The sequence below is a fragment of the Hemicordylus capensis genome, chromosome 3 (assembly GCF_027244095.1).
Source record: "Hemicordylus capensis ecotype Gifberg chromosome 3, rHemCap1.1.pri, whole genome shotgun sequence".
In the NCBI taxonomy this organism is placed as follows: Eukaryota; Metazoa; Chordata; class Lepidosauria; order Squamata; family Cordylidae; genus Hemicordylus; species Hemicordylus capensis.
Window position 1 is genome coordinate 354530630 of NC_069659.1, and position 21454 is coordinate 354552083.

General features: G+C 45.5%; 1 protein-coding gene across 7 annotated transcripts in view; it reads right to left on the minus strand.

Annotated features, from left to right (window-relative positions):
• The window catches only part of LOC128348801 (maestro heat-like repeat-containing protein family member 7), a 65690-nt gene that overhangs the window by 21703 nt on the left and 22533 nt on the right, over positions 1-21454 (minus strand). For all 7 annotated transcript variants that reach the window (XM_053304483.1, XM_053304482.1, XM_053304481.1 and 4 more), the window contains 7 exons: positions 20684-20816; positions 19136-19245; positions 17350-17499; positions 14069-14223; positions 8993-9134; positions 8307-8503; positions 6169-6306 (listed from right to left, as the gene is read on the minus strand). In XM_053304483.1, the coding sequence (XP_053160458.1) occupies positions 6169-6306; positions 8307-8503; positions 8993-9134; positions 14069-14223; positions 17350-17499; positions 19136-19245; positions 20684-20816 (1025 nt within the window). The remainder of the gene's footprint in view (positions 1-6168; positions 6307-8306; positions 8504-8992; positions 9135-14068; positions 14224-17349; positions 17500-19135; positions 19246-20683; positions 20817-21454) is intronic.

The following is a 21454-nucleotide window of genomic DNA, read 5'->3' on the forward strand; positions in this document are numbered from 1 at the left end:
GGAACAGTGAGAACCGGTGGGACACTGTTATCCCTGGGTATAAACTCTATAGGAAGGACAGGGAGGGGCACCTTGGAGGAGGGGTAGCACTGTATGTTAAAGAAGGGATAGAATCTAACAAGCTAGAAAACCTAGGTGGACTGGAGTCCTCCACAGAAACCCTGTGGGTGTCTATACAAGGCTGGAAAGGGAACGTGCTACTGGGGATGTGCTATCACCCTTCGGATCATAATGCCGACAGTGACTGGGTGTTTCAGGAGGAAATCAGGGAGGCATCAAGGAGAGGCAGGGCTGTAATTATGGGTGACTTCAATTACCCACACATAGCCTGGGTAAATTCACATTCAAGTCAGGACAAAGAGGTCAAATTTCTAGATACGCTAAATGACTGTGCCCTAGAACAGTTGGTCTTGGAACCATCCAGAGAGAAGGTGACCTTGGACCTAATTCTGAGTGACACCCAGGACCTGGTCCGTGACGTCAGCGTCATCGACCCTTTAGGGAACAGTGACCACAGTGCCATCAAATTCAGCATACATGCGGGGGGGAAATCACCAAGGACGTCTAAGACAGACATTTTGAATTTCAGAAGAGGAAACTTCTCCAAAATGAGGAGTGTGGTGAAAAGAAAGCTGAAAGGGAAAATCAGGAGAGTCATTTCGCTCCAGAGTGCATGGAGTTTACTCAAAACCACAATACTAGAAGCCCAGTTAGATTATATACCCAAAAGAAGGAAAGGTACCACTAAGTCCAGGAGGATGCCAGCATGGCTAACGGGTACCGTCAAGGAAGCCATAAAAGGGAAGAAGACTTCCTTCTGAACTTGGAAGGCCTGTCCAAATGAAGAAAACAGAAAGGAACACAAACTCTGGCAAAAGAAATGCAAGGTGACAATAAGGGAGGCAAAAAGAGAGTTTGAGGAACATTTAGCCAAAAGCATCAAGGGGAATAACAAAAACTTCTTTAAGCACATCAGAAGCAGGAAACCTACCAGGGAGGTGGTTGGACCATTAGACAATGAGGGAGTGAAAGGGATTATTAAGGAGGATATGGAGGTTGCAGAGAAGCTGAATGAGTTCTTTGCGTCTGTCTTCACGGCAGAGGATACTGAGCATATACCTGTTCCTGAACCAGGCTTTTTAGGGATGGAGGCTAGAGAGCTGAGTCAGATAGAAGTGACAAGGGATGATGTTCTAAACTGTCTGGAAAAACTGAAAGCTAACAAATCACCAGGGCCGGATGGCATCCATCCAAGAGTCCTCAAAGAACTCAAACGTGAAATTGCCGACCTCCTTTCTAAAATATTTAACTTATCCCTGAAATCAGGCTCTGTACTAGAGGACTGGAGAGTAGCAAATGTAACACCGATTTTCAAAAAGGGATCCAGGGGTGATCCGGGAAATTACAGGCCGGTTAGCCTAACGTCCGTTCCAGGCAAATTGATGGAAAGCATCCTCAAGGATAAAATTGTAAAGCACCTAGAAGAACAGGCCCTGCTGGGAGTGAGCCAGCATGGCTTCTGCAAAGGTAAATCTTGCCTCACCAACCTTTTGGACTTCTTTGAGAGTGTCAACGAGTGTGTGGATCAAGGTGATCCAGTTGACATAGTATATCTGGACTTCCAAAAAGCTTTTGACAAAGTTCCTCATCAAAGACTCCTGAGGAAACTTAGCGGTCATGGGATAAGGGGACAAGTAAATGTGTGGATTGCTAACTGTTGGAAGACAGGAAACAGAGGGTAGGTATAAATGGAGAATTTTCACAATGGAGGGAAGTAAGAAGTGGGGTCCCCCAGGGATCTGTACTGGGACTGGTGCTATTTAATTTATTCATAAATGATCAAGAAGCAGGGGTAAGCAGCGATATGGCCAAATTTGCAGATGATACCAAACTCTTCCGGGTAGTGAAATCCAAAACGGATTGTGAGCAGCTCCAAAAGGATCTCTCCAAACTGGGGGAGTGGGCGACAAAATGGCAAATGCGGTTCAGTGTTAGCAAGTGTAAAGTGATGCACATTGGGACAAAAAACCCCAACTTCAAGTATATGCTGATAGGATCCGAGCTGTCGGTGACGGACCAGGAGAGGGATCTTGGGGTTGTGGTGGACAGCTCGTTGAAAGTGTCGACTCAATTTGCAGCAGCTGTGAAAAAGGCCAATTCCATGCTAGGGATCATTAGGAAAGGGATTGAAAATAAAACGGCTAATATTATAATGCCCTTTATACAAAACTATGGTGCGACCACACTTGGAGTACTGCGTACAATTCTGGTCACCACATCTTAAAAAGGACAGTGTTGAACTGGAGAAGGTACAGAAGAGGGCAACCAAGATGATCAGGGGCCTAGAGCACCTTTCTTACGAGGCAAGACTATAACACCTGGGGCTTTTTAGTTTAGAAAAAAGACGACTGCGGGGAGACATGATAGAGGTCTATAAAATCATGCATGGTGTGGAGAAAGTGGAGAGGGAGAAATTCTTTTCCCTCTCACACAACACTAGAACCAGGGGTCACTCCATGAAATTGATTGCCAGGAGGTCTAGGACCAGCAAACGGAAGTACTTTTTCACAAAACGTGTGATCCACTTGTGGAATTCTCTGCCACAGGATGTGGTGACAGCCAACAACCTGGATGACTTTAAGAGGGGTTTGGATAATGTCATGGAGGAGAGGTCCATCAATGGCTACTAGTCGGAGGGCTGTGGGCCACCCCCAGCCTCAAGGGCAGGATGGCTCTGAGAACCAGTTGCAGGGGAGTAATGGCAGGAGAGAGGGCATGCCCTCAACTCCTGTCTGTGGCTTCCAGCAGCATCTGGTGGGCCACTGTGCGAAACAGGATGCTGGACTAGATGGGCCTTGGGCCTGATCTAGCAGGGCTGTTCTTATGTTCTTATGACCATAGACAACATGGCACCTGAAAACAGCATTTGGTTTTTGGGCCTCTGTGATTGGCTACTGCTAGAAATGCTGAAAGTGTTGCAGGGATGGGATTTCAATGAGCCCAGCTACACAGAGCAAGCATGTATGAGAAGAACCAAGCCCATTAAGAGTAGTACTGTCTTTACCTGAATCCAAGACTAGGTTTTTGGTATTAGAAATCAGGAGGTTGCATTAAATTCAGATTCCTGTTCCTTTTGAGTAAACGCAGGTATAACCTATATTTAACCTCTGCTTTTTAAGGGGATCGTCTAAAATTCAGTCATATTCAGTTTGGGTAAATATGGAATCTTGAGCTAGACATTTAAGGTCCAAATACTTGTAAAGGTTTACTAAGTAAGTTACACACTTAGATAGAAAAGCCTGTGTCCCTGAGCTTGCTTTATTATAATACTTCCATGAAAGTGAGACCAAGACTGTTCTCATGACCAGCCTAATCCTGCCTGGGCTAGGCAGAGTTAGGCTAATTGTGAGAAGTGACGGGATCCTCGCAGATCCCTCTGCTCCCCGCCCTTCTAACCTCCTTAACAAACCTGGCTTTTAGCAGGTTTAAGGGTTCTCTCGCACCCTTACCCCAGTTATTGGATATCGTGTGACTCCTCAGGCTCATGGAGGGGTGCATTCACATATTGGCCAGATTTGCCTCGAAGTCTCTGCGAGCTGTCACGGAGCAGTTCACACACAATTTGGGTTTTTCACTGCGTGTTAGAGTGTAGCCCGATTTATATCCGGGGTAAAAAAAAAATCCACTATTGGTGTTGGCTTTTTGGGACAACTTCAAGTTTGCAGTAAAGCCTTCCAGTAAACTTGTGGTAAAACCTGCTGTGTGTAAAAGTCCCTGGAAACAAGATCCTATGTTTGGTCCAGTAAGATCTATCAGGGCCTTTTCCTTTGGCCCCAAATGGGGCAGTATGAATGGTCCCTGCTGGGAAAACACGCCGTTCCACAGAGTAGAACACGCCTTTCCACATTATTATTATTATTATTATTAAACAAACGGCTTCCACCCTTTCTTTACGTTTCCAATGCAATCCTGCCAAGCCGAAGCATTTTACACCACCCCAAACAGCTGTAGAGCGTGTAATCTGGAAAGCACCCTGGAGCTGTGTCTCAAACAGAAAGACAACGGTGGTTTAAGCTGCTTGCATGCGTGACTTTTGCTTTAAGAGTCACAGGGGTGCTTTCCAGACTAAACCCTACAACAGGGTCAGGACGTATCTCGGAAGTGTGCTTCTGAACTTCCTGCGTCATGACACTGTAGTCCCTACGCGGACAGCAGGGTGCCGTTCACATTTCCAGTGCCTTGTTGTGAATTTAATCGCTGCGATATAGTGCTATGAGGTCTGGTATCCGGTGCAAAAAGGTTGCTGTTTTTTCAGGTTAGTTGCTGAGAGACTGCCTCACCTTCTGTTTATGTTCCGAATGCAACTTGCTCGAACGGAGGCATTTTGCTGCTGATGAGCAGCTAGTCTGGAAAGCCCCAGTAAAAGATGCTGCTTATGCAAAAGTCCTAAGTACTGTATAGAGGTCCTTGCTTTTGGTTTTCACGTATGTTGCTATTACTCTATATTCCACCACCTTTTTCCGGTTGTATCTCATGTTTCAATAAACTGCTATACATTTGTTTCAGTTAAACCTGTGTACCAGTACTGAGTTTGTATATATTCCTTTCTGATCAAGCATCTAGTCACAGGTTTTTGCCCATTGAGGCAATTAAAGGAACTGCTTGGGGTTCAATAGGGATTCCTTGTTTTATGGATTTTTGGCTTCATTTCTGCACAAGTTGTTGGTGGAGCTGCAAGTTTGTCTTTTCCCCGAGAGACACATCAAAGAGAAAGCAGGATATTATCTTATAGGAGAGCTATTTAAAAACTTGGAACAAGTTGGTTGGAGGGGGCGGCGGTCCTACTTACCTGGGCTGCTTGTGGATGTGTGTGTATTCTGCTTTTGCAAACTCCCTTTTCTAAAGCTTTTGTTTTAGTCACCCGGGTGCTTTCCAGATTACGAGCTTTACGCTGGTAAAAAAGTATTACAAGGTGCGACGGCATGAGGCCATGGCTTGAAATTGTGAGTACAGCATTTTTCAATGCATCCACAGCAATGGGTTTTCCAGGCAGTGGGTGTCCATATTCTACCTGAAACACATTCTCTGTCCCCTCCTCCTGCTCCATTTTGGGCCAATGGGGTCATGGAGGGAGTGGGGGGATGATGTGACAACCTTTTTCTTAAGAAAAAAATATTTCTGGGCTGTCTTGTACAAAGCCATCAGGAAAGCTCTATTCCAAAACAAAAATTTTATTGCAGCATTGCACCCTTGCACAAGAGCTCCAGAAACAATGGCGGAGAGGGTGGCAGTGGGGGGGGGGAGTCGAGGCAGTTGCCCCCCTTGCTTTTCCTCCCAAAAGTGGTGAGCAAAGCAAGCCCAGGCAGAGCCTCTTGGAGCCCCCTTGCAACGAACCGCCACCACCTCCTGCCCGCTGCTCCCCTTTTGCACAATGAAAAATAAGGAAAAATGAGAAATAAAAGATAAAAATAAAATCAAAGCAGGAAGGGGCAATATGAACAGATGGCCCCCCTCTCACTGACGCCACGGAAACATCGTTGCAACCCTCCTACAACGGAAAAATACTGCCACTTTCCTGCAATGCAGATGCAATGTTGTACTGCTGCAACGCAGCAATAGCACTCGATATAGGCATCAGAAATATGGACAGCACCTGACAGTGATGTTGGAACGCAGGCAATATGGACGCACACTTAGTGGACACATTGTGAAACTCTTGCAGCGTGTCATCTGGAAACCACCCTGGAGCATATCCAGACAGAGCTTTTAGCTCACTTCTCCTCTGGAATGGAAGATGTGTGTTCACATATCAGCCAAATTTACCCCAAAGTCCCTGTGAGCTATTGGGGAGCACTTCACACACAATTCGGGTTTTTCATGGCACGTTAGAGCATAGCCCAATTTATGTCCGGGGTGAAAAATGGGGAAATACTAACTCACAGTAAAGCCTTGCAGTAAATCCGCGGTTAAGCCTCCTGTCTGGAAATGCTCCTGGAGGCATCTGAAACTCACCATAGGTGAAATGCCAAATGACTGCTTTACACACCTATAATCTGCTGTGTAAAGGTTGGGTGTGATTGTGGATAAAGAGCAGGTCACTACCTAAGTTCTAGTGGAGATGCTGAATATACTGAGACAAGCTCTTCATTTTAGCAGCCACACACTGACCTGGCAAAGAGGGTGATGCCCTTCTGGTGAGTCTCACGGTGTAGCAGGAGCTCTGAGCCTCTCCTGTCATTCATAATGAGGGTCTGATCCCCATCACCTACGCGTCTGATAAGAGATCTGAAGGTTCTCAAGGCAGACCTGCATATAGAGCCAAATTCCTATTAGATTTGATGCTGGATGCATTGCATGTTCCTTGCAGGCAGGAATTCTGCTATAGGATAGAGCCGTTGCAAACTGGGTGTGAGAGTATTCCTTCCATTTGGATGGGCTACTCTGCTTGAATAGTGTGCGCTGCATTTCAGTTTTGGTGAAGAACAGCTTGGACTTGAAGAAGGCTGGGATGCCACAGATGGACAGAGGCTATGGGGAAGGGCAAAAACCTGAGCTGAAGGAATGACCGCACCACAGCATCTTCTCCACAGCTACAGGATGTCTCATTCTGAATCCTAACTTCTAAGCATTTCAAAGAAAATGCCTATGCACTTTTCAGGCTTTCTCTACAAACTTATGGACTAGAAACTTAAATTCATTTTAGAAAGGGAAACATAAGGCCCATCCTTATGCTGGTCTATGACTGTAATAAAGATAGATAGATAGATAGATAGCATAAGGCCCATCCACATGGTCAACACTCATAACGAGTATACAGTGTACATAGGTATAGATCTGTACACAGGTACAGTCATTCACACGTTATGCTGAATGCAGGTACAGCAGTACACTTCCTATGCATTTGAAGGGCCTGTATCCAGGTTCACTTTTAAAATGAACACAGGTACAGTCATTCAAACAAACACTGTACAAGTGTACAGACATCTGTAGACTTGTGCACCATAAATTCTGAATCGGGCTATAGTCTTCCGTGATTCTGCATCACTGCCCTAATCATGACAACAGGCAAGCAGATGTTCCCTGAGGTTATAGCTGTACTACAAACTTAATGGTTTTATACCAGTTTAAGTATTATGGCTTCCCCTCAAGAAGCCTGTTAATTGTATTTGGTATGGGTGCTGATAATTCTTTTGTAAGATATCCCTAGTGCCCACTGACAGGAGTGGGGAAGAAAAATGTTCTGTCCACGTTGCCAGCATGAAACATAACTATCACTGAGGGCCAAAATAAATGTGACATGATCATGTCATTTGACCCCCATGTTTGGTCTTTTTTCACTGTAAACAGCAGACGTGGGGCCCCCAATCCAGACTGGGACTTATGGTCTGCAGCCCCAGGGCGCTGCTGTGCTTCCTTGCCTAACTGCAGCCACATTTCTTTCCCTGCCGCCTTCACCCACTGAGGAGGTGGCACATGTCAGCACAGTCGTGTGCTGTGCTCAGCTGCCTGGCACAGCACGGGCTGGAGGTGGTCCAGCGAGGGCGAAGCCACCCCGGCCCCCAGGACATTTAAAGATAGGGTGTGGGGGACCAGACTTCCATCCAGACGTCTGGTCCAAAGGGTGCCTCTGCCTGACGGAGGTGGATAGGGTGGTCATATGCTCTCTCTTATTGAGGACAGCCCTCTTCTTTGGGACCAAATCCTCTTTGGGGGTAATGTGGACCTGGCCACCCTACTGACAATCAGGTCAGCGGATACTGTACATCTAAGATAGCATAATTTGCCCAGATTGCTGCTTTGTCTGGGATTGGGGCAGATGAGTGGGCGAGGAAGGACGTTTTATACCTGAATGCTTGTTTGTTTGTTTTTAAATAAATAAATAAATAAATAGCCATTGGAAAAGGTTGGGCTCTTGTACATTAATTCATATTCTATACATATAAATTAACATATGCAGATTGTATGCAAATTACTGTGCCCCCCGCTTCTGCAACGGGCTGCATGCCCTCTCTTCTGGTGACCCACGTTGTCTTCTTTGGTGATGTGGACCCTAGGCACCCTAGAAGCGGAGCTTCTCACACCCACAGGGACCTAGCATGTAATAATTATTTGCATTTAAGTTGGAGGAGGAACCCACTTCTGGACTGCCTCCACCACTGAAGGATAATTACAGTTCCCAGGGGGCTGGGCTGCCTGGGGACAGGAAATCACTGTTAAACCAGTTGAATTCTGGGCTGTAGATTTGCCTTAGCTGTGATGGGACCCTTCAGCAGGAAACAAAATGATCTGAACCAAAGGAAGAAGACCTGAAAGGGACAGGAGGGGTGGGGATATTTTGCTGGATGCAGGTCCTCCAGTAGATGTCTATCTCCTGAGGCGTGAAGTGTAAGGTGTAGGAGATCTGGCACAGCAACGCAATGGAGAGCGTGGGATACATGGCTTTCAGCTCTTGTCTGCAGGCCGGAGATGGATGTCTCAGAAGGTCATGAAGAGCTGCAGTGGCCTGCAAGGAAGAGCAGGGTTGCACCTGAGCAGGATGAGTGCCTGCCAGGCAACCTTTTCCTTTGGTTACATCCCCAGATGCCTCTAAGGGCAATTTGGAGGCAGAGTGGATCCCTTACAGCCACAGGTCCACAGAATCTGCCCTGGGGACCCTGCATGCTTCAAGCTCTTTAGGACACACACAGCATTCTTCAGGCCACCCAGAAGAAAAGGATTTGCAGCTTGGGCAGCCAGGGGGCTCAGAGACCCTTCAAGCAAGAAGCCAGAATCTGCAGCTCCACCATGTCACCAGCAGCCAACCAAAGCACCCCACTTCTCCGTGCGTTTTCCGAGGGTGCATTCAGAAGCCGCCGAGGACCCCGGTGAAGCCCAGCCAGGACTCTGCCTCCCTCCACCCTTAAGTTCCGGCTGGCTCTTAGCCAAGCCAAGGGGTGGGACCTCAAGACTCAACAAGCCTCCTTTGCTACTGATGTTCCTGTTTCATTCTTACCGCCAAAGGCTGCAAAGCGGCCCTGATATCAGGTTCATCAGGGTTGAGAGGCTTCTCCTGCATGGTATTCTGCAGCTCGGTCAGGATCTTCTTTGCTAGTTCGGAGAAGCATGTTATGGCATGCCACATGGCAGATGCAGTGCTGGAAGTTGGGAGAAGCAATACGTTTGGTTGGACTGGATGCTGGCAAGAAATCCAACACTAGAACAGGGGTCATCCCATGAAACTGATGGCCGGGAAATTTAGGAGCAACAAACGGAAGTACTTTTTCACACAATGCGTGATCCACTTGTGGAACTCTCTGCCACAGGATGTGGTGATGACTGCCAACAACCTGGATGGCTTTAAGAGGGGTTTGGATGACTTCATGGAGAAGAGGTCTATCCATGGCTACTAGTCGGAGGGCTGTGGGCCACCTCCAGCTTCAAAGGCAGGATGCCTCTGAGTACCAGTTGCAGGGGAGTAATGGCAGGAGAGAGGGCATGCCCTCAACTCCTGCCTGTGGCTTCCAGCAGCATCTGCTGGGCCGCTGTGTGAAACAGGATGCTGGACTAGATTCATTGGCCTTGGGCCTGATCCAGCAGGACTGTTCTTATGTTCTTATGGTTTACACAGCAGGAGATTAGGCAGGTCACTACTTTACAGTTCTAAGGTAACCATGCACTCCAAGTTCACCATCAGTGATATGTGAAACACATTTCAGTTATGCCTTTCATGGGTCACACCACAGGGCCAAAAGGCTTCGGAGCAGCTATGAACCAAGCAGTGCCTACTTTGAATTTTGCATCTTTCACAGAATTATTTAGAAGTTGGCAAAACCACACTTTTTGAGCCTCAGTCTGTCATCTGCAATATGGGTCTAATCAGACAGACCCAAGGGATTAAAATCATAATCCCCTGCTAACTGAACAAAGAGGCACCTTTTTAAAGTGGCAATGCTCTTCTTTTAGCAGGGGGAGAGCAACTGGCCCTATCCATCCCCAGCACAGCATCCTTCCTGTGGCTGTTGCTGGTGTCTATCTTATGTTTCTTTTTTAGATTGTGAGCCCTTTGGGGACAGGTAGCCATTTTATTTATTTATTTATATCTCTGTAAACTGCTTTGGGATTTTTTGATCAAAAGTGGTATATACATATTCTTTGTATTCATGTTCATATCTCCCTACCATACAGGTTTTTTCTAGGGATTGCAATATATGAAGCACCTTGAATACATGAAAGTGCTACAGTACATACAGACTCGAGTGATCAATGGCTACTAGTCTGATGGCTACAGGCCAACTCCAGCCTCAGAGGCAAGATGCCTAAATACCAGTTACAGGGGAGCAACAGCAAAAGAGAGAGCATGCCCTCACCTCCTGCCTGTGGGCTTCCCACTCGGGATTAAATCCAAGGTTGACTTCTCTCTGGTTGGTTCTGTGACCAACTGTTCTAAGGCACAGTCATTTAACATGTCTGGAAATTTGGCCTCTCCGGCCAAATAGACTGGGCAAATTCACATGTGGTATGGACAGAGAGGCCAGATTTCTAGACATGCTAAATGACTGTGCCTTAGACAAGCTGGTTGTGGAACCAACTTGTCTAAGAGGCAAGGTGACCTTGGATTTAATCCTGAGTGGTGCCCAGGACCTGGTGTGAGACATCCGAGTTGTGGAACCATTGGGAAACAGTGACCATAGTGTGATCCAATTCAGCTTATATATGAATGGAGCCTTGCCAAGGAGGTCCAACACAGATGCGTTGGACCTCAGAAGAGGAAACTTTTCAAAAATGAGGGGAATGGTTAAAAGGAAGCGGAAAGGGAAAGTAAGGAAAGTCAAATTAATCCAGAAAGCATGGAACTTATTTAAAACCACAATAAGAAACTCAGTTGGGATGTATATCAAGAAAAGAAAATTTACCACCAAGTTCAGGAGGATGCCAGTATGGATTCCAGTCAGGGAAGCTATAAAAGGGAAGACGACTTCCTTCAGAAAAGGAAAGTTCTGCCCAAATGAAGAGAGCAGAAAGGAAACATAAACTCTGGCAAAATAAATGCAAAGAGACAATACGGGACGCAAAAAGAGAGTTTGAGTTTCCTCTAACTATAAGTGTCAAGGGGAATAACAAAAACTTCTTTAAATATATCAGAAGCCAGGGATGTGGTTGGACCCTCAGAGACTGAGGAGAGGATATAAAAGGGATTATTAAAGAGGATAAGGAGATTACAGAGAAGCTGAACGAATTCTTTGCATCTGTCTTCACAACGGAGGATACTGACCATATATTCACTCCAGAAATGAGCTTCTCAGGCTTGGAGGCTGAAGACCAATTTGAGGTTATGAGAGAGGATGTTCTAAACTGTCTTAAAAAACTAAAAATTAACAAATCACCAGGGCCAAATGGCATCCACTCAAAATTCTGAAGGAACTCAAATGTGAAATTGCTGATCTCCTAGCAAAAATATGTAACTTGTCCCTACAATCAGGCTCTGTACCAGAGGACTGGAAAGTAGCTAATGTAACTCCGATTTTCAAAAATGGCTCCGGGGGGATCTGGGAAATTATAGGCCAGTTAGCTTAACTTCTATGCTGGGTAAATTTATGGAAAGCATACTTAAGGACAAAATTGTTAAACATATAGAAGAAAAGGCCTTGCAGAAGGAGAAACAGCATGATTTCTGCAAGAGCAAGTACTGCCTCAGTAACCGACTGGAGTTCTTTCAGAGTGTCTACAGGCAAGTGGATAAAGCTGATCCAGATGACATAGTATACTTGGAGGGCAGGACTAGATTGACAGTTTTAACAATGAAGGGAAGTAAAAAGTGGGGTCGCCCCAAGGATCTGTACTAGGAGCAGTGCTCTTAAACTTGTTCATAAATGAGCTAGAAGTTGGGGTAACCAGCAAAGTGGCCCCATATGGAGATGTGAGGAGCTCCAAAAGGGTCTCTCCAAACTGGGTGAGTGGGTGACAAAATAGCAAATGTGGTTTAATGTGGTTTAAATGTGGTTGTAAGTAAAGTGATGCATATTGGGGTAAAAAACTCCAACTTCACATATATACTGATGGGGTTTGAACTGGCAGTAACTGACCAGGGGAGAGATCTTGGGGTTGTGGTGGAAAGTGTCGACCCAGTGTGTGGCAGCTGTGAAAAAGGCCAATTCCATGCTACAGATTGAAAAGAGGATTGAAAATAAAAATGCTAATATAATAATGCCTTTATACAAATCTATGGTGCAGCCACATTTGGAGCACTGTGTACAGTTCTCACCACTATATCTTAAGGAGGACATTGTAGCACTTGAAAAGGTGCAGAAGAGGGCAACCAAGATGATCAGGGGCCTGGAGCACCTTCCTTATGAGGCAAGGCTACAACACCTGGGTCTTTTTAGTTTGGAAATGAGGCGACTATAGGGAGATACTGTAGAGGTGTATAAAATTGTGTATGGAGTAAAGAAAGTGGACATAGAACATAGGAAGCTACCATCTACTGATTCAGACCACTGGTCTGTCTAGCTCAGTATTGTCTTCACAGACTGGCAGCGGCTTCTCCAAGGTTGCAGGCAGGAATCTCTCTCAGCCCTATCTTGGAGAAGCCATGGAGGGAACTTGGAACCTAGATGCAATTCCTAGAGTGGCTCCATCCCCTGAGGGGAATATCTTGCAGTGCTCACACATCAAGTCTCCCATTCAGATGCAACCAGGGCAGACCCTGCTTAGCTATGGGGACAAGTCATGCTTGCTACCACAAGACCAGCTCTCCTCTCCATAAAAATCTTGTCCTATCTTGGAGAAGCTGCCAGGGAGGGAACTTGAAACCTTCTGCTCTTCCCAGAGCGGCTTCACCCCCTGAGGGGAATATCTTATAGTGCTCACACTTCTAGTCTCCCATTCATATGCAATCAGACCCTGCTTAGCTAAGGGGTCAAGTCATGCTTGCTACCACAAGACCAGCTCTCCTCTGGAGAGAGAGCAATTTTTCTCCCTCCTTCACAACACTAGAACCAGGGGTCATCCTATGAAACTGAAGGCTAGGAAATTTAGGACTGACCAGAGGAAGTATGTTTTCTCACCGTGCTTCAAAAGGGGCTTAGACAAATTCATGGAGGAGATGTCTATCAATGGCTACTAGTCTGGTGGCTAAAGGCCACCTCCAGCCTCAGAGGCAAGATGGCTCTAAATACCAATTTCACAGGAGCAACAGCAAGAGAGAGGGCACTCTTGCCTGTGGGCTTCTCAGAGGCATCTGGTGGGCCACTGTGTGAAACAGGATGCTGAACTAGATAGCCCTTGGGCCTGATCCAGCAGGGCTGTTCTTCTGTTCACTGTGTGAAACAGGATGCTTTTATTGGATTGATTGATTGATTGATTGTTAAATTTATATACCACCTTTCATTAAAACAATCCCAAGGCGGATTACAGCAAAATCTAAAAACAAGATTATAAAAATGACACCATTAAAATATTAAGCTAAAAATATAAGACAAATCTGATTAAAAAATTTAAACCCAAGTATAAAAACAATACAAAGTACAAAGAACAGCATCAGAGACAATCACGTAAAAGCCTGGGTAAAAAGCCAAGATTTAACATGCTTTCAAAAAGCTATGATGGAAACTGAGGAGCAAATAGCCACTGGGAGAGCATTCCAGAGTCTGGGGGCAGCAACAGAGAAGGCCCTGTCCCACATGCACGACAACTGCGCTTCCTCATTGTCGGCACCCGGAGCAGGACTGGAAGTGCCTTTGGCCCGGTCCAGCAGTGCTGTTCTTATGAATACTAATTAGGTCTGTACAATGACGAAATAATTTTAAGTTAATAATCTACCTTTTTGTTAATTCATCAATTTAAGAATATTTAAATAGATATATTTATATATTTAGTGTACATAGGTACCTTTGGGGGGAAAGTGAAGGCGTGTGATATATTTTACAAATGTGGAATTGCTTATTAATAAACTTGAAAATAAGAAAGGGAAGAAGGGAAAAAAGAGAAGGAAAAGGAGAAGGAACAGAAAACAAAAAGGAGGAAGAGGAGAAGCACAGTCAGTGTTGGAACATGTTGCAGCTGGGAGAACTCTACATGCCTTTACTCTTACCTATCACACTGAAGGGAGCATCCGAGGAGTGCCTTCACCAACTCTTGAGCATTGGTGTTTCCAAGAAGGCGGAGATATCTGTAGATCTCCTGACGGGCTGAAGCATCACTGATGTGCTCCATACAATGATAAATGAACTTGACGGCTTTGGGAATCTGGAAGTGAAACAGGGAGGCTGAGGTTATTCCTCAAGGCCACATCCACTCTGCCAACTTCACTGGTTTTCCATCAGTTTACCGTTCATGGCTTCCCCCAGAAGAACCTTGGCAAGTGTAGTTTAATGAGGTTGCTGAGATAGCACCTCCCTCGGAATCAAGATGAAAAACTCCTATAGAAGAACCCCAGTTTTCCCCATTAAACCAGAAAAAGAAGAAAGAGAGGAGAAGATAGAGAGGCATCCCAAGGACTCAAGCTACGTAAGAACATAAGAAAAGTCCTGCTGGATCAGGCTAAAGGTCCTTCTAGTCCAGCATCCTGCTTCACACAGTGGTCCACCAAATGCACCTGGGGATCTGCCCCGTCCCATTGGTATTCCCTAGCACCTGGTGTTTAGGGGTTTGCCACCTCTGATCCTGATGGAACTATACAATTATCCAGGCCAGGCGCAGAGTCGGCCTAACGGAGGTCTGGGTTCAACCCCACCTGGCGGCCCCTCAAGCAATGTCCTGTGCACGTGACATCATATGCACGGGGCATAGTTCAGGCTCTGTAAGAACCCCGAGGGAACTTCCCCACTGCCCCCAAGCCAGCTCTGCCCTTTTATTTCAGGCAGTGTTTCTTTCCCTCCATCGAGTAACATCATGTGCAGCGTTCCCTCTTGGTGGAGGGAGAGAAAGAAAAATAGAAGCTGCCAGAAATGCCAGGGCAGAGCTGGCTCGGGGCTCACTGGAGCCCAAGCCACACCCCCTGTGGGCTTTGGCGGCCCTTTCCATTGGTGGCCCGGGTTCTTTGAACCTGTTCACACAATGGTAGCTCTGCCCTGATCCAGGCTAGTAGCCCAATAGCCCTCTCCACCATGAATTTGTCTCATCACTTTTAAAACCATCTAGATTGGTAGCCATCTCCACATCTGCTGGCACCAAGTTCCATAATTTAACTACATGTTGTGTATATAGATACACAAAACTACGTGCTGTGTATATAGATAGTTAAGATACTTATCTCATCTATCTATCTCATGTATATACTGCCCTATATAGAATATTATGGTGGTTTACAATCTAAACCAACAGCAGCTAAAAACCCCAAATCATGTAAAACAGCTTAGAATTACTTTAAATAAAACTTTAAAATATCATAAACTAATGAAACAGGTTTTCAAAAGTCATTTTAAAACAAACAGAGTTGGGGAGATTATAATTCCATTTGGGATTGTGTTCCAGAGCCTTTTGTCTGTCCTGACTCACTCAGCAATTAGCTTCAGGGGATCACCCTGGGTTCTAATATTATTTTATCCACTTGATCCACACCGCACATGATTCTATACACCTCTGTTATATCCCCCCTTACCCACCTTCTTTCTAAACTAAAAAGGCCAAAAGGTTGTAGTCTTTCGTTATAGAGGAGTTGTTTCAGCTGCTCATTTGATGGCCATTTTCTGCACCTTTTCTAAAGGTAAAGGTAAAGTGTGCTGTCGAGTCAGTGTCGACTCCTGGCGACAACAGAACCCTGTGGTTGTCTTTGGTAGAATACAGGAGAGGTTAACCATTGCCATCTCCCACACAGTATGAGATGATGCCTTTCAGCACCTTCCTATATCACTGCTGCCTGATATAGGTGTTTCCCCATCGTCTGGGAAAGATACTTGCGGGGATTCGAACTGGAAACCTCTGGCTTGCTAGTCAAGTCATTTCCCCGCTGTGCCATTAGGTAGCTCTACACAAAAACCTGAACCTGGAAGCCCAACAGGGCCACCCTTGACCTACCCAGGAAGCAGTGAGAGATCCCAGAGAACTTGAGGATGGGGGCTGGATACCCTCCATCTGGCAACCTGCATTCACTCTGAGTACCAAGGTTCATTTTTCTGTTGGTGGAGGAGAGTGGGCTACGAGCACTGGCACATCTCGCTGCTCCTGTTATGGTGATGCTATGTTTTAGATTCCTCTCCTGCCAAAGGACATGTCTGAAGAAATAAAAGTGTGGATACAGCCCTGCATTCTGAAGAGCTACTTCTTGTACTGAGCTTTTTTTCACAAGCGGCTTTTAAAGCCCTTTAGCTCGCATCTCCTCCGTAATGGAGGGTGTTCGTTCACATTTCAGGCAGATTTAACCCCAAATCCCCGAGAGCTATCAGGGAGCACTTCACACACAATTTGGGTTTTTCAATGCGCGTTAGTGTGTTGCCCAATTTATATTCGGGGTAAAAGAAAATCGATTTTTTTGCATTGGATTTGTTGGGACATCTTCAAGTTCACAGTAAACCCAGGTAAACACTGCTCATGAGCAGGTAAAGCCTGCTGTCTATTTGGGAAAGCTCCATAGGATTTAAACAGTAGCAGGATGAGAAATCAGATGTGTGTGTTGCTAACTTGCTCCAGTTAGTTTTTCTGGAGTGGCCTTTGTTATCACATGGGGGCGGGAACTGACACACTATGATGGAATTCTGCAAAGCCCAAGCATACTCTGCAAATCTGCAAAACCCAACTGTGCTGGGAGAAGTTGCAAAAGGAAAAAAAAAAAAAACAACAACACAAGGAGAGAAGACAGTCATAGGAAGCTGTCTTCTACCAAGTCAGACCCTTGGTCTATCTAACTTAGTATTGTCTACATAGACCTGCAGTGGCTTCTCCAAGGTTGCAGGCAGGAATCATTCTCAGCCCTATCTTGGAAATGTTGCCAGGGAGGGAACTTGGAACCTTCTGCATGCAAGTGCTCTTCCCAGAGCAGCTCCATCCCCTAAGGGGAATATAAGAACATAAGAACAGCCCTGCTGGATCAGGCCCAAGAAGGCCCATCAAGTCCAGCATCCTGTTTCACACAGTGGCCCACCAGATGCTGCTGGAAACCTACAGGCAGGAGCTGAGGGCATGCCCTCCCTCCTGCTGTTACTCCCCTGCAACTGGTACTCAGAGGCATCCTGCCTTTGAGGCTGGAGGTAGCCTATGGCCCTCCAACTAGTAGCCGTTGATCTTTCTGGAAGATCTTGCAGTGCTCACACATATAGTCTCCCATTCAAATGCAGACCAGGGCTGACCCTGTTTAGCAAAGGGGGCGGTTCCTGCTTGCCGCCACAAGACCTGCTCTCCTCCCAGTCCTCTGCCTAGAGCCCCTGAGCTGCTTACCTTCACCAGATTAGGTATAGGCTCCCGCAGCATAGCTTTCAACATTTGGATGGCAGCCTTTTTACTGTGGATGCTTTCGTCTACCATGGCCCTGATGGAAGTTAGGATGAAATCTGTCTGATCATCAGGACGGAGGCATTTTTTGAATATCTAAAAACAAGGAGGTTAAATCAAAGGGGCTGCCAGTGCCATACAAAGGTTGGGGTCTAAACTGGAGCATCAGTGGGCTCACCATAGGAGCCATCACATGTATAGGGAGGGACGTCGTCCATGCAGGTACGCCGATTCACAACAAGATTTTTAAAAAAGTAAAACACTAGTTAAAAACAAAAACAAGAAATTTAAAACACAACAATTTTAAAATTTTAAAACAACATTCTAAAACAACATTAAAAACAATCAAAACAGTATCAGTTAAAAGCCTGGGTGAACAAATGTATCTTTAAAGACTTTTAAAGAATGGTCAGAGATGGAGAGGCTCTGATTTCACTAGGGAGCGCATTCCAAAGCCTCGGGGCAGCAACGGAGAAGGCTGTGCACAGAATGAGTTTTGTTCTGGGTGGCAATATCAAGGCAGTGCACATGCATTCGGAGTGGGGCCGTTCTGATTCAACCTGAGCGCGCGGGATCTATATTAACTGAGCGGACGTACAAAAAACTTGTGTGCAGGCTCACATGCACAAGCCTTGCAGGGAACACTGCTCAGGTAATAGAGCTAGGAAAGGCCATTACCCTGAAGCTTTGGAGGGCGGCTACCACTTGATGAGGAGGAGGAGGATGAAGATGATGAAGATGATTTGTTAGCCACCCAGTAACAAATTGTTCTCTGGGCAGCTCATAAAATAAAATTAAAACATCCAATAAAAGCACATAAAACACATCAAATCACAGCACACACACACACACACACACTACAAAATCAATACAAAATAATTTAAAAGCCTTTGTTTTTAATTAAAAACAAATCAAATTTAAAAATCAGAGTAAACAACACTGGTCTAAAATAAGCCAAGGGGTCTGATAGCTTCACATGTTGAGGGAGGAGCCATAGCTTGATGCTAGAATACATGTGTTGCTTGAAGAAAAGCCTAGATTCAATCCTTGGCATCCCTGGTAAAAGGATTTCAGGAGCCTCAGATGTTGCAAAGCGACTGCCAAAGCAGCCAATGCGAGGTTTCATGGACCAATGGTCTGATCTGATACGAGGAGGGTTCATATTGGTTATATTCAGATCCTCCCTTTCCTTCAAGGAGATGCACACAAGCCACCTAACCAAGCCAAGACCTACTTAGTGTCAGTGCAACATCACTGGGGTAACATCAGTTACTCTTTAGAACCTTGGGTCTACCATCATCCTGAGCCACAGTGGACTTTACTGTGGGAATTTCTGCTTGCTTTAGAGTAGACCATTCAGCTAAATGAGGGAGGTTCTACTGCTGTAGCTAAGCAGGTCTAGTGCTGTCAGCTGTTTCGATGCGCGACTCCTTCAGAACCATATGCATTAGAGACAGGGATGCCGACAGAGGGGAAGCCTCCGGAGAAGCTCCTCACATAATGTTTTGGAGGGGAAGGAAAGACACCTCTGGGGTCAATATGTGTTATTAGGTTTGGCAGCAGGATCTAAGGGAAATTATGTTGGGGGGAGTTCTGAAATGCTTAGGGGGATCTAGCGCTCTGAACTGGGCCAGTAGGAGAAGTACATTTGAAAGTTGTGATGTGTGAAAGGCCTGTATGCAGCAGACCTAAGCCCAAGCACACAAACGGCAGAATACGAGGGTGCAGTTACCATGGTGGTGTCACTGACATCAGAGAACCAGGCCAGCCAGAAGATCTTTTCTTCCTCCCACTCCTTCAGAAGATCCAGATACTCCTGACTGTCATAAGTCATGGTTATTCCTGAAACATGGGAGAATAGCTCTGAGAATAGTGTTCTCTTGGGGTCACCGGGAGCAGGTTCAATTTCCAGAAGTTGACAGGGATGGTCATACGGAGAAGGTGGCGGGCAATGTGGCCTGCCCCAGAGGGTTCCCCCTGCCCGACCCCAAGAAAACACAGAGGAAAGGGCAAGATCAGCGGAAAGATTTTTGACCCTCTAAATAGGGCAGTGCAGAGGGATCCCCTTGTGAGCAGAGTACATGCTCTAGAGTAGGGGTTCCCCATCTTCGATCTCCAGATGTCATTATACTACAACTGCCATCATCCCCAGTCACAATGGCCATAGGTTCCCAATCTCTTTTCTAGAACAGGAATTCTCAGCATTGGGTCCCCAGATGTCACTGGACTGCAAGTGCCATATTTATTTATTTATTTATTTATTCAAATTTTTATACTGCCCTTCCAAAATGGCTCAGGGCGGTTTACAATTAAAACAAAATGATTACAATCAGCTAACAATTAAAACAAAAATTATAGAACAGTACAAAACAACAACTAACAATTAAAACATCATAAAACAGCAATAAAACAATCACAACAATTAAAAAATCACAACAATTAAAAAACAAAAACTAAAGGCCACTGGGGCTGGGATTATGGGAGTTGAAGTCCAATAACATCTGGGGACCCAATATTGAGAATCCCTGCTCTAGAACATCCTGCAGTGTTGCAGAAGATTCCAACATGGTAGACACCCTTGGAATTATATTTATTTGTTTATTTATTTATTTATTTATTCAATTTCTATACCGCCCTTCCAAAAATGGCTCAGGGCAGTTTACATAGAGAAATAAATAAATAAATAAGATGGCTCCCTGTCCTCAAAGGGCTCACAATCTAAAAAGAAACATGAATAGACACCAGCAACAGTCACTGGAGGTACTGTGCTGGGGGTGGAGAGGGCCATTTACTCTCCCCCTGCTATATAAACAGAATCACCACATTAACAGGTGCCTCTTTGCCAAATTAGCAGGGGATGCACCTGCATGATTCATTTAGACCCCCTGCTGAAGGTGACTGGAGTTTTTGGTTTTGGCATTATGGTCAGGTTATAATATTTCCCAGTTGGCCAGTAAGAGGTTTTACTGAAATTTCTTCCTGAGCCATCTGGAACTTAAAGACCCATCTCTTCAGCCTGGCTTTGAATGATATCTAGTTTTAACCTTAATTTTAATCAGATTTAATCTGGTTTACATATTTCTTAATTGTTTTATTCTGTGCCTTTGATTTTAATGTAAACTTCCCTGCGCCACTTCAGGAAGGGTAGTATATAAATTGAATGGATGGATGGATGGATGGATGGATGGACTACTCATAGCACATATGGCAGCTAAGCAGTCCTATGGCCAGATTCCGCTTTGAATGGCCTCTGTGAACACCCACTGGGAGCATCTCTTACCCTTTTGGGTCAAGATCAAGGCATACAAATGGTGGAGCCCATCAGCCGCCCACTGGCGCACCCCCTCGCTGGAGTCACGGCAGCAAAGGGTCATGCTTCCCACCAGCTGCCCAATCCTGAAGTCCTTCATTCCCTGGAGGAAAGAAAAGATAATTAACCACCTGAACCTTACAGGTAATTGTTAGAGAAAGACATAAGCGTTGTGTTAGGTCAGCAAGCAGCGCTTGTCACCTCAGTGTGTAAGCAACATGGGGCCATCAGAACCATCAAGAAAAGATAAAACTGTTCGTAGACTGTACCATTCCAGGCAGCTAGGAGATAAAAAAGAAACTCTTTACCCATGAAGAACAAGTCTCCCAGGGAGCACAGTCCAACAGGGTTCTCAGGCTTGGGTCCCCAGATATTGTTGGACTACAGCTCCCATAATCCTCAGCCACAATGGCCTTGGATTATGGGAGCTGTGGTCCAACAACATTTGGGGGCCCAAACTACAAAGGCTAAACCCTGACTTAGCCTTTGTGGCATAAAGGTCATCTTCCTGTTCAGCTGGATGATGTGATGAGGAAGGGACAGTTTTGTCTCAGCATATAAGATATCCCATTCTTACACCATATGTTACCAGCAGAGCTGGGACAGATCAAACTTTTAAAAGTGCTTTATGACACCTAACTCACAAACAAAACTGTCCAATTAGATCATGAGAACATAAGAACAGCTCTGCTGGATCAGGCCCAACACCCATCTAGTTCAGCATCCTGTTTCACACAGAGG